The sequence below is a fragment of the Panthera pardus genome, unplaced genomic scaffold (genome assembly GCF_024362965.1).
Source record: "Panthera pardus isolate Hobbes unplaced genomic scaffold, ASM2436296v1 HiC_scaffold_11, whole genome shotgun sequence".
Lineage (NCBI taxonomy): Eukaryota > Metazoa > Chordata > Mammalia > Carnivora > Felidae > Panthera > Panthera pardus.
In genome coordinates, this window is record NW_026526666.1 from 26,432,691 (window position 1) to 26,445,679 (window position 12,989).

The 12,989-nt window shown below is 48.0% G+C and overlaps 1 protein-coding gene across 5 annotated transcripts in view; it reads right to left on the reverse strand.

Annotated features, from left to right (window-relative positions):
* The window catches only part of SLC44A3 (solute carrier family 44 member 3), a 116,243-nt gene that overhangs the window by 61,787 nt on the left and 41,467 nt on the right, over positions 1–12,989 (reverse strand). For all 5 annotated transcript variants that reach the window (XR_008418537.1, XR_008418532.1, XM_053892156.1 and 2 more), the window contains exons 7-9: positions 12,421–12,510; positions 11,067–11,191; positions 6,338–6,524 (exon numbers count right to left, since the gene is read on the reverse strand). Coding sequence is in view for 3 of the 5 variants with exons in the window: in XM_053892156.1 (XP_053748131.1) it covers positions 6,338–6,524; positions 11,067–11,191; positions 12,421–12,510 (402 nt within the window). In the remaining 2 variants the exon portion in view is untranslated. The remainder of the gene's footprint in view (positions 1–6,337; positions 6,525–11,066; positions 11,192–12,420; positions 12,511–12,989) is intronic.

Genomic DNA, 12,989 nt, shown 5'->3' on the forward strand with positions numbered 1-12,989 from the left:
CACTGCCCCTTGGGGCACCTGGGTGGCTCAGCCACTTGAGCATCCGACTTCAGCTCAGGTCATGATCTCATGGTTCGTGAGTTCGAGCCCCGCATTGGGCTCTGTGCTAACAGCTCAGGGCCTAGAGCCTGCTTCGGATTCCATGTCTCCCTCTCTCTCTGCTCCCCCCCTGCTCGCACTCTGTCTCTCTCTCTCAAAAATAAAGATTAAAAAAAATGTTTTTTAAAATTGCACCTCCCCTTAAGCATTTCTCATTCTTCCCCTCTGCTTTAATTTTCCCCATACCACTTATCAACTTTTAATGTATTGTGAATTCACTTACATATTTTATTTAATGCCTGTCCCCCTATCCTCCTCTAGCTACAAAACTAGAAGGAAAGCTGTACCTTTAGCTTCTACAACAGGGTCTGATACAGTAAATATTCAATAAATATTTATTGAACGAACAACTGAATCAAACTTCCTCAGCATAGCATATGTATATCTCAATGTATCCTATGTATCCCTAATATATCCTACTATAGAGATCTGAGACAATTTTCTGGACATCATTCATATAACCTGGAGGAAATTCATCATGAAGCTAACCATAAATCTAGAAACTATAAGCAAGCTTTAAAGCATTTTGAAAGACTAAGGTGACATTCATGATCATATACATGGCAATTTCTCAAGGACGGCAGTCCAGATGGTTGGGATAATTTCCCAAAGGAAGCGGGTCCAACTTGGAAGGGTTCGACTTTCTAGTACATTCTATGTACTGGCCTCTTCCAGCAAATTGGCCCAAGCGTCCTAGTGACATCCCTCCTGCCCGTGTCTCCCACTGGCTCAGCTTCTATTCTGACAGCATGAAGATTAGGGGGAAAGAGAAGAAAATCTCGATGTAGAGCCTATGTCTATATCTCATTTCACACAGCACTGATGCAAATCCACTCACTGATTCAGGACACATTTACTGAACTCATTTAGGGGCTGTACGCTGAATAAAGAGACACAGAAAGAAAAAGACATGGCCCCTGCCCTCAGGATGTCCATTCCCTAGTTGGGTGGTAACAAGTCATTAACTTGCGTTATTGTTCTTCATAGGACTTCTCACCGTCTACATATATTTACTTATTTATTCCCTCTTTCCCCACTCACTAGCGCCTCTGCCTCATTCACGGCTGTACCTCCAGTTCCCAGGCCTGCAACAGTACGCTTGCAATGAATATCTGCTGAAAGAATGAAGAATATTAAAAAATGCAAGGAAAATGAAGAAGCACAATTAAGTATGCCTGGGGAATTCATAGATTTTCTAAGAAATATAATGCTCAAAACAATTCTTGGAGAATGACTAGCTGTCTAAGCCGTTTCGGGTAGAAAGGGGCAAGTTGGGAAGAGGAGATGTTTCCAGATGAAGGTCACAGCAGAGGCAAAGGCACGAAGATGTTCATGGAGACTGTTTTCCTTTGCACTTTCCCAAAGGGGCTATAAACTTCCAAAAATCAGGAGCTGCTTCAAATCTCTCTTGTGCAAGTTCCCTCCACCTGTTCCTAGGACAGGTGGGGGCTGCTAGGAGGTTTTTGTGAACTAATGTCAATCATTTTCTAGATCTCTCATCACTTAAAAAAGAAGACAACTGTCTTTTAAACTGTGCTCTCAAATATGCCAGGCAGAGCAGAGAGTAAGGCTGAAGCTAGTTCCAGGTACTCTTTAGTTAACAGTAATTCCCAATATAAGGAACATATATGGTCCTTTATTTGCAAAGCAAAGTTCTGGCCCCATCTCGGCCTCCTCACATCCCTGTAAAGCATCCGGGGAAAGCATCATTTTTCTATTGCAAAACTGGGGAAAGGGAAGCACAGAGGATTAACGCCCAAGGAAGCCCAGAGCCAGCTAGATCCTGGGTCCCTTGATGGGACACCCTTTGTCCAACCCTACTACCTCCTTTCCAAGCACGGCCCTCTGCCTGTCCCAAGCATGCCAAATCCATCCCTGTGATCACCTAACTGCAGCACGTAGGGGGAGAAAGTGCGGGCCCAAGATGGGCCTCTTCCACGGTTGACCCTGGGGCTTCCAGACCACCTTAATGACAATGGCGCATAATGAGACCACGTGGGCTCCTTCCAACCTGCCACCTGCACCTGCTGGGTTCCCAAGGTTATTACAGTTTTCACTTTCTTCCACTGGATTTTAGCAGTCGTTGTCACATTGTCGGTAGCAGACAAGTCCCGATGGGCTAATAAATGTCATTGCTGGAGGGCCGTGATGTGCTCTGCTGAAACAATCCCCAAACAAGCCAGAATTTGTCAACTAGCTCAGAGGCTGATTTATAGTCACTGGAGAAATTGCTCATCTGGACAAAAAAACCCCAAGTTCACTCTTTCTGTATTTTTTTTCTTTTCTACACATTAAAATATTAGTTTCTTCAACCATCTGACACGACATTACCCACTGTGGACACTGCCACAGCACTGAAGAACTGGAGGATCCTGTAACTGCCTGAGGGGACGTGAAGTGAAACCGTCAGGCGCTGCGTAGCCATCTCTGACCACCCACATCACTTGGCTTCTTTTCACAAGCTCTGAGGGCAGCCCCCAGCCTCCCACAAGCGTGGCCGGGGCATCTCCCAGAGGTCAAAATGACATGAGGCAAAGAAATGACCCGCCCACACCCAGAGTGGTGGCTTGGCACCGAGTGAAAAGGCCTTTGAGAACAAAGGAGTTCTGTGCACCTGGTTCAGCCCACAGGTGAGTGGAGAGTCAGGTGGCCTGAGGGGACAGCAGTCTGTTTGTGTTTTTTGTTTTTTTTTTTTTATGATGCCCGAGCCCAGGGTGGAGGGAAGGCTACAGCTCTGTGTGATCCCTTCTCTCCTGTAAAGGGAAGATCAGTTAGCTCACCGGCCTAGGTCAGGCCCCGGGGACCCAGCTTTTCCTGCCCTTCTGCTCCTCACCCTCTTGCCTGGTTTCCTCCTTCCGCTGACAGGGAATGGCTGCACTTCAGCACATGGCCTCTGAGGTGCTCCCTTTGGCCCCACGGAATCACCTTCCTGGCTCCCTGCCTCTCCTGTTCTCAGTCCTGGGGCAGAGGCTACTTCATGCCCCCTAAGTCCTGGGCCCAACTTGGGCCTAACGGGGAGCTGAAGGGGCACCACGCTGGCAGCTCACTCCCAAGGCAGCCCTGGGCTTGTTCCTTCCAGCTGCACCTCAATCCCAGGACTGGCTCTCTCCTTGTCCTCTCCTGGTGCTTGCCTGTGACCCCTGTCGAATCCCCTCTGGCTTCTTTCTGCATTTTCTGATCTGGCAATTTCTAGCCCATCCTCTGAGAAGCCCTCCCTGGCTCCCAAAGTGGGTTAGAGCCCCGTTCCGCCGCTCTTGGAGCTTCCCCAAATTTCTCCTAGTGTGACATTCATCGATTTTCACCATGAGCGCATGTCTAATTGTCACTGTGTCCTACTCAACTCTAAGTGCTGTGAGGAAAGACCACCATTCCTCCCTAGGGCCTTGCCCAGGGCCTCGGCCCCGAGACGCTCCCCTAACCCTTACGAATCAAAGCAAGAACAAATGAATGTGCCCCACCTCAAAGTACTATGGGATAACATGGGGACAATTTCCTTCAGCCACGCTCACAGCCGACAAGGAACAGTGGGGTGGGCGGCTGTGCCCTAGAGGCTGGAGGAGGAACGAAGTTCCTTCCCTGGTCATGAGCCATATTTCCCACGACCTCACCCTTTCTCTGGTGATTCTTTAGGGCAGGGGTTCACGTACTACAGTCCAACACCCAGTGTGCCACCCCCTGTCACCCTTCCCTCCCAGCCCAAATTGGCTTTGACCTCTGGCCCTGCCATGTTGTCCTGTAACCACAGACCCCAAACACACCATTATGGGCACAGGCCACATCCGCCAGCCAGCTGCTGTGGTCACGATACTGCTTTGACTTGACAGAAAACTGCGGAGGCCCATTCTGTGTCCCAGCAGCCATGGGAAATGTGAGATGGTGGAGAGAGCACGGGTCCCTTCCTAGGGCTCTGGAGCCAGAGAGAGCCTCGCACTTCCTAGCTGTGTGACCTTCCTCAATTCCCTTACCCATAACTGGAGCAGAACAGCGCGTACGACAAAGGGGGACTGCACTGCTTAACACAGAGGACATAAGAAAGGTCTTAATCCCGAGCCAGGAATTTGGGCCCTTTCCAACAAATGCTTGTTTTCTGCACGTATCAAGGCCACTGCCCGCCTTTCTGACCAGGACTGAGACGACCTCATGTGGGCAAACTGGAATTGTTCAGTGTTGCCCTCAGCTGAGACTTCCAATTGCCCCACAACATCTGTTCTTCCCTCTTCCTTGGCAACAGAACTTCTAATTTTTGCACTGTGCATGGCTGCCCCCAATGACACCGCATCTCCCGTCCCTCCCCTGCAGGTAGGTGTTGCCCGGTAACTAGGATGTGGCCAAGGGGGTGGAAGTGAGGGCCTGACTTGGGGAATTGGGGGGCGGGGGCAGAGGGCATGTTCACCTTCCTCTCCGCCACCTTCCTAAGGGCTGGAATGACATGGTTGGAGCCTAAGTGTCTGCTTCAGCTACTAGATGGAAGCCAGTGGTAGAGGATGTCAGCCACAAGGTGCTGAAGTGAAATGGAAGAAGGACAGTGCCCAGGTCCTTGACCTCTACAGGACCATGCTAGCACGGTGCCTCCTCCTTGCGAACTTCATTTATGTGAGAGAGAAATTACCTTATATCTTATTTAATTCACTGCTTTTTTTAGTCTTTTGTTACTCCCAAACTCATCCTGATTGATTACAGTCATGTATCTGGTTAACCAAGGGTTCTTCATGGATAATTATTCTGAGTTCACTGCAGGTCTTCAGAAAGCTTCTAGAGAGCAACAGAAGAGATTGCTCCCAAGCGCGTCTGAGGCTGGAAGTGTGGGCTGTGTCTCCCAGGGAGCCTGCTGACAATCTCAAAGCCATCTCCAATGAGCCTTCTACTCCAGAGGACGGAGAGGAGACCCCAATTTCCTAAGAATCTACGACACAGCAGTTCTCACATAGTTGACCAGAGCTGACAGGGGACCAAATAAACTTGATAAAACGGTAAGGAGTTACATTAGCCTTATTGATTTGACATCTGCTGTGGCTCTTATCTGTCTGGTGACAGTCCCAGAAAGCAACTTACTCTTTCGTACTCCCATCGTAGTGTGGATGTGGGCCTTATCCAAATCAAACATGGGAGTCAGAGACGATCTAGAACAGGGCCGCTCGACACGTGCCTGGGAGCCTAGCTGCGTGTCCTCACACTGTTTGTTACTAGCCCACAGTGAGATGCGGAGCTTGAGCCAGAACACAGACCTACTGCTTGACTAAGCCCATCGTTTCCTTCTGGTGACTTCTTTTCCCCCACAGCAAGACTTTCTCCATGAGGGGGGTGATATATATTCTGACAAAGCTCCTTACCTCATTTCAGACAGTACTTTACACAGCCTTTCTTTGCTCTGTTATGGGGCTTCAAAAATATATAGTTTGCCCTACCTCAAACCAAATAAATCAGCATCTCTGAGGACAGGGCCCAGGCAACTGTATTTTAATAAAGCACCTTAGCTGACTCTGAGGAATGCCCGTGGTGGAAAACCATCGTACAGATATAACAGGAAGGTGGAGGATTCAGTATTGTCTTCTCAGGACCTAAGCAATGTGAACGTCCATCTGCACTTGTTTTAAACTTACGCTGGCTCCGCTGAGCACGCCAGACTCTTAACACGGCCTTTCCTGGGCCCTTCTTGATTGCCCGAATTGACAGGAGTTGGCAGATTACCTTGGACGAAATTTAAATCCAGAGACATTTGATAGTATTGTTTCCATAAACTTTTTTTTTTTACTGTTTATTTTTTTGAGAGAGAAAAGTGTAAGCTGGGGAGAGGCAGAGACAGAGAGAGGGACAGAGGGTCCAAAGCGGGCTCTGCACTGACAGGCTGACAGTAGTGAGCCCGATGGGGGACTCGAACCCACAAACCGCGAGATCATGACCTGAGCTAAAATCGGATGCTCAACCGACAGAGCCATCCGGGTGCCCTGCTAATACTCTTTCTAGAAGCTTTTGTTCATGTTGTAGTTTTTTCAAAAGCTCTTTTAGTCCTTACTGAATTTGCTCTCTCGAGAAACACACTCAGCTTCTTTAAAGCCAGTATAAAAAAGGAAAAGGATTTTCCTGCTCCCCCCACGACAGAGCCCCTGGCACCATCACTGCTGTCATCAGACACCTCCAGTTCCACCGGAGGCTCGGTCCCTACAAAACAGGTCAATGGTTCCAAAATGGCAGGATCTTCCACGCACAACTCAAAGGCGATGGAACCCTCTACCCTTACCTGCAGTTCCCAGGCTCAGCAGCACGGCCACCCAGAGGACCCAGAAGAAAATGAGGATGGCAAAAGTCCATAGTGGTTGGAACAGCAGGAATGGAGAGTTGTTGATGGCTTTATTAATGACTTGGAAAAGTTCGACTGTCAATTTTATTTTCTTTCTGAAGACAAAAATCAAGCTGAGCAGAACTGCCTGGAGAATAAGGGGTTAGAGCAAATTACTCAAAATAATAAGAGAAAGGCTTAAAGCAAACCTTAATATTTTACTGACGTGTCAGCCAACAGCTCCTTTAAGATAGCTACTCACACTTTATTATATTAAACAGAAAAATATTCACATCCTCAGTGGGCATCTATTATGTGTTGGCCCCTGTGCTAGATCCTGCAGCTGCAACCATGAACGAGACACAGTCTCTGTCAGAGAACAAGAGAAAATGCAAAGAAAGTCCTCTAGGGTCAGAGAACTGTCTTCTATCTCTCACCTCCTCCCCACAATACGCAAGATACTCAGAGAATGCTCGAAGACTGCAAAAGGCAAGGGATGTAAGTATGAGGGAAAGGACAGTGGTTATGCCTCAAAGCAACCTTCTGTGCCTTCTTCTCTGCTGGTTTTGGCCTCCCTCCATATAAATTTCTTACTAAAGAAAGAAATCACCCTTCACCCCCACATCCCAGCCCACTCATTGCCATCTCCTCATGCTCTTCACACACAAGCATCGGCACTGACTAGTCTCCACCTGCCACCCATACTCCCGCAATCTAACCTAGAGCACGGCATGTGAATCTCTGCCCATTCCTCTTTTCTTAAAATGGTCTCCTCTCTTGACCTCTGTGATTGTTCTTTCTTCTGGCTCTCCTCCTACCTCTTGTTGTTTCTACAGTCTTTGGACTCCTTTTCCTTTGTGGTCTTAGCGTCCTTCCTAGAGGCTGATAACCTTCAAAGAAGAACCTCCAGCCTCACCTCTCTCTAGGTGCTAGATGAGTAAGCACATCAGTTACCGGCCAGGCCGTGGACGTCATACAGTGTCTCAAATTCAACCCATCCTGAACCAAGTTCATTATCTTCATAGAAGAATCTTCTCCTTCTTCTATATTTCCTATTCCAGTGGCCCTAATTTTTCTGGCCTCTCCAAGAGTAAGGATGGTTCCCCTCTTGTGTGCTTCCATATTATCCCAAACTTACGAATTGTAGCACTCAGAATTTATATGGCAAATGTTTATTCATCTGACTTTCTCATTAGATTAAGCTCGCTGAGAGCAGAGCCATCCCTTACTGTCAAGAACTGGCCCAGTGCAGGGCACAATCCCCATCTCCTGCATTCAGTTTCCTGACAGATATCTCAGTCTAACCTCCCCTCTCTTCCCAAGTTTATCAATTATCTCAGGTCTTATCAATTATCTGCACCCAAATAGCCACCTCCTTAGCCTCTGTCTTTAATTCCACTGGTCCCCAACCCCTACCCCTTTCCCTCCTCTAACCCACAGCTAAAGGGGTCTTTGTAAAGAGTAGAATCAATGATGTCACCTCCCAGCTCAAAATTCCTCCATGGTTCCCCTGTGCTTCTGGATAAAGATCAAGGTCATTATCACTACAGATAAGGAACTTCCTGGCATGGCCCCTCCTGTATCTGCCTCTCAGCCTTCTGCCAAGGGAACCTCCACAGCTCCCTCTTGTGTTCATGACAAGATACCCTTTCTCCTTTAGCCTTAGATACCCTTTCTCCCCCAGCTGGGCTGGGGCATTCCTGGCCCAAAGGATCTTACAATCCAGTGGAAGAAAGTTGAAGGAAGGTGGGATAAAATGGGAGCAGAGCCTCCCGACCCAGTCATGGGTGTCTGGAGGAACTGGGGAAGATGTCCGGACCCCTGTAAGTGGTAAAGGCTAAGCAGGAATTTCCAACTCTGCATTCTTGATGCCTACCACAATCAACAAAAAAGAGGAACCTTTTTTGTTTCACTTAAAATATTCATAAAGCAAAATGATATGATCTTCAGGCAAATAAACTTGGCTTCTAGCTCCTGAGTGGAAAGCTAACATATGTATATTTAAATACATGTGTGTTTTACAAGTTATATATATGCATAAAATACTCTTCTCACACTCTAAGTACACTGCAAGGATGCTCACTAGAAGCGTAGAGTCATCTTTCAGCAGGGATCAGCATTACCTACCGGGGATGGTGCCGGGGGTGTGGGCCAGGCTGGGCTGAGCAGCAGGGCTGACTTACCATGGGGGCCACGTCCTGACTTCACTCATCTGGGCTCTAAGCTGCAGGGAGCTGCCCTTCAGCCTGTGCTCCTAGGCTGATGCCCTGAGGTGTGCATTTAAGGCCATTTACCCTCTTTTCTCCATTGCTGCTAGCGCTTATAACAAAACTATTTAAATAATATTCATAGGCAGCCCCCATCTTCCCTGAACTATGTTTTCTAGTTGACTTGTGAGGCAGCTTCTGGGAACTCAGGAGACAGGAACATATCCCAGCCAAGTGTCCTGGTAGCAGACAAGGATCTCTCTGGGAAATCTTCACTAGATGAGACTTTCAGGGTCTCTGTTGGGCTCCAACATACAGGTCAGGGAAGAAGTGAGATGGGGCTCCCATGTGAGCAAGAAGGATGAGGGTTGAAGGAGGTGACCTTTCTCCTGATTCTATTCCCCTCTTGCTAATGCTGTTTCCCTCTTTTGCTTCTCTGGAAAAGTGGGGTAAGAAAGGCGGAGTGAGGGAGAAGGAGAGCAGCTGCTAACTCCTCTTTCCTCTTGGATACCAGCACTGAGGACAGGGAGTGGTACCTGACTAGGGGACACAGTATGACGTTCTCTCCCTGACCTCTTTCCCTCATCTTGTGCAGGGGTCTGTGGGAGCCAAGCTGGGCTGGCAGGGGAAGGAGCAGGTGGAAAGTGGTTTTCTCTTGCCCCATAGCCAGCCCAGCTTCCTAGCCCTGGGTCCCCTGTCAGGGAGCATGAGGGGTGGCTCTCTGTGGGAATGCTGAGTTTCCATGGCAGATGCTCCCCAGGGAGGAGGGAAGTCCGTGGCCCTAGGGGAATCTTGTAGGAATATTCCCATTCAACAGATGAGGAAAGCCAAGCCTAAGGCCAAGACAATTCTGTGAGGTCACACAGTGGGTAGTGGGCCATGGGCTGGGACGTCCGCCTCAGACCGCAAAGGCTGGAATCTTTCCCTGTGCGCCAGGTCATGACATTGCTTGCTCTGTAATTTATCTAGTCATGGGGCAGGTGCTATCTGTGTATTGTATCTTGCTAGCTCTGTTGGCTAGTGCATGGCCCAGTGTATGATAGGGACTCAAGTACACAGCAATCAACAATCTAGGGCTCTTGTGAGGACATGCCCACCCAGCAGCCAGCACGTGGTGGGAACTCAGTAAGTAGCTGTGATAGGTGTGCCAAAGCAATGGCATATGAGCTGTGGTTCACTTCTACCCTCTATACCATCCCCTGAACAGTCCTCACAGACACAGGTGCAAACAGCCTTCACAGCCTCACCTCTCACCAACCTTAGTGAAGAGAACTTCCCCTGACTTTGGTGTCTGGTGGCCGTTAATGGTTCAGTGTGTGGAGACAAAGGAAGCCCTGGGGAGGGCTAAGGGAGAAGGTACACTCTCCCCCCCAGCTTGGAGCCCTGCTCCCCACCCCCTCCTCCATGCCCAACAGCTCAGCACCGGCTGGGTTACAGGGGGTTCCTTTTTTCTCCAGCCTCCTTTTCAGGCCCTTGGAGCAGTTATGGGCTTGGTCCCTGCCTGAGGCAGGACAAATCAGAAGCTTTACTTAATCACACACTTGCTTCCCGAGATGCAGTTTATGTGAAGAACACAAACCTGAAACCTCACTAGAAATGAGAAAATGTGAAGACCACCAAATAGGGGAACTGAAGGATCTCCTCAGGAGAGAAGTGAGTTGTGAGAGAGTCTGCGTTTGCTGGAAGAATTAAAGGGCTTGTGGAAAACCTAGCTGTGGCTCATCCACAAAACGGTTAGCAAGCAAGGCACAAGCAAGGATGGCCGTGGTTGCCTAAAATCAACTCCACGGTCCCTCCAGGGCCTTGTGATTCTAGCCCATTTAGTGCTACCTGGGGAGTGACCTCAACGGTTTGCAACAGCCAACCTCTCTCCCGCAACAACCAGTATCTGCTGCCTCCATAACTCCGCGTGTGCCTGTTTTCATCCAGGGAGCTCACAGAGGTGGCGGCAGGTTCTCTGAAAACCAAAATAACCCAGTGGCCAGCAGGTCTGGAAATAAAGGACTCTCTGTGTTCAAGGGCAGTGGGAGCTGTCACACCCTGGAGGGAGCAGAGCATCCATTGGCTGGACCGGGGAGTCTGCTCACAAACAGGAAAGAGGAACTGTCGTAAGTCTGCCCCCCTCCAGGGTCCACCTTATAGCTGCTTGGGGGTAAAAATGGTTCTACTGTATTCAAGGAAAACAAATCAGTACAGGTAGAAAATTAACCTCTGAGAGATGGCAGAAATGACTTGGAAAGAAGGTAAGGCCTTCTTTTTTCCTGTTTTTTGGAAGGTTTTGATTTATCCCTATGTAGGTATTGCAAATAAAAGAGAGAAAGTCCTAAACATGTATGTGTATTCACCATACTATTATGTAATGCATACTCTGAGATTAAAAAACAACAACAAAAAAACCAAATTCTAGTTGTTTTTGGTTAAATTATTTGGATTTCAGAGTTCTAGCAAGCTACTTGACCTCCTGCTGGAAGGGCGTCTCTTACCGTGATTACTGTAGATACAAGAGCAAACCCCAGCAAACACTTCATATTTTCCCTTTCTGTGTCCAATTCTATGCTGAGGTCATGGGTATAGTCGTAATACAGCCACCATAAGACACCACAGACAACTAGAAGGCAAAACACCAGGGGAACTCAGCACATGTGCATGGGATAACCGCCTCCCCCAACCCCCAGCACTGGGTGACCTGGCTCCGGCAGTGGGTCCCACGGGCCTGGGGCTTGATGTGTTAACAACCGACCCTCTGAAGGAGCTGGGCAGGGCCAGGGTGGCCTCCCCAAGGACCACCCAGACCCTCAGTGGCTGCTTGTCCTTGGGAGGCACGGGAAGGTGATGCTAGAACACAGGTGCATCCTGTCAGCCCAGACTACACACTGGGCATGGGTGTGAGCAGGGAGGAAAGTGCACGGACAGGACAGTGAGGGGAACAACATTAGAGTCCAAAGTCTAGACCTGCCCAGTGAGCTCCACTGGTGCCAACTCCTGAGGGAACTTGGAGGTCGGCTTGGCGGTCACAAGACAGGGTAGACACTCGATATTGCAACCGCTCTCTGTTTAAACATTACAACGCCACCTACAGCACCACCACAGGAAGGTCACGTTCATCTTTACTTGTCCTAAGTGGGAAAGTGTCCATCACAAGCTGCGGTGCCTGTCCTCCAGCATGGCACGCTGTGCACCTGTGAGGCGTGGGGCTCTAAGTTGCTGAGGGCAGATTAAGGGGAATGAGACTCTATAGTCATATCGATTATTAAAAGTTAAAATGTCCCATGCCAGTTGGTAAATAGCTGCTGCCTTGAACTTCCTGTGTGCCCCTACCTCTCAGACCTCCTTTCCTGATAACTCTTGGATGGACCCACATTCCAGCCACAAAAGGGGAACCAGCAGGTACAGGAGAGGCTCTTTGGGACCCTCCCCAGCTCAGGGCCTGAGTCTTTTTAGACTGGAGCCTTTGCATGACAACTGTGGGGACCCAAGATCAATGGTTGATGTGGAAGTTCAGAAGACACTCTTTAAAAGGCTTCCACAAGACTTGGAGTCATCTGTTAATGGTCGTCTGTTATGGTCACCAGGACCACTCTGGATTGGCAGGCCTGACTAAGCAGCAGCCGAGTGCAGCAGAGACAACAGATTGGCATCAAATTTGCTAATATCTGCAACACAAACAACTCCCTTTGTCCTCTCTGGGCCCAAGTTTTCTCATATGTAAAATGATGGGGTTGGATGAGAGACTCTCTGAGCCCCATTTAGCTCAAAAGTGCCAACTTGTAAGTTCTGTACTTAATGGAAAGGCTTTGCATTTAATCAAAAAGAAATCAATCAAATAGAAATACTTACACAGCAGTCCCGAAATAATCAGTGCAATGAAAATGTGAACCAGAAGGGTGGTGATGAACCAGAAGGTGAACATCATGGCCAAAGACAAGGCTGAAAAATTAAGCAAAATATATAAACCCCAACAGCAACCGAGGTGTGAAGGTAATGATGGCAGGGCTTTAATGACTCCCAGAGGAGGGAGGACTGAGAATTTCCTTCAATTGCTAAATATCTTAAACATCTACTAAAAAAAATAACAAGACATACACAGGGTACTCTCTAAAGCATATATAAGTTCAGTCTGCTACAGTAAGCCAGTTTCTGAAATCCTACCAATTCTTCTTTTATTAATTTTTTTTTAATCAGGTCTTATTCCCAAATACCCAAAATGTTTTTTTTAAGTCCAAATAAACCATTATTATTATTATTATTATTATTATTAACCACACTTAACTCTTTTTACTTCTTATTGGGCTTATATAAAGTTTTAACTTTAAATGTTCTCAGGAATTTTTATTAAATATGAAAAATTAATGCCTTTAGAAATGAAAAATTTAAGGTCCAATTATATGGTAAGCTGTATGTGTAAA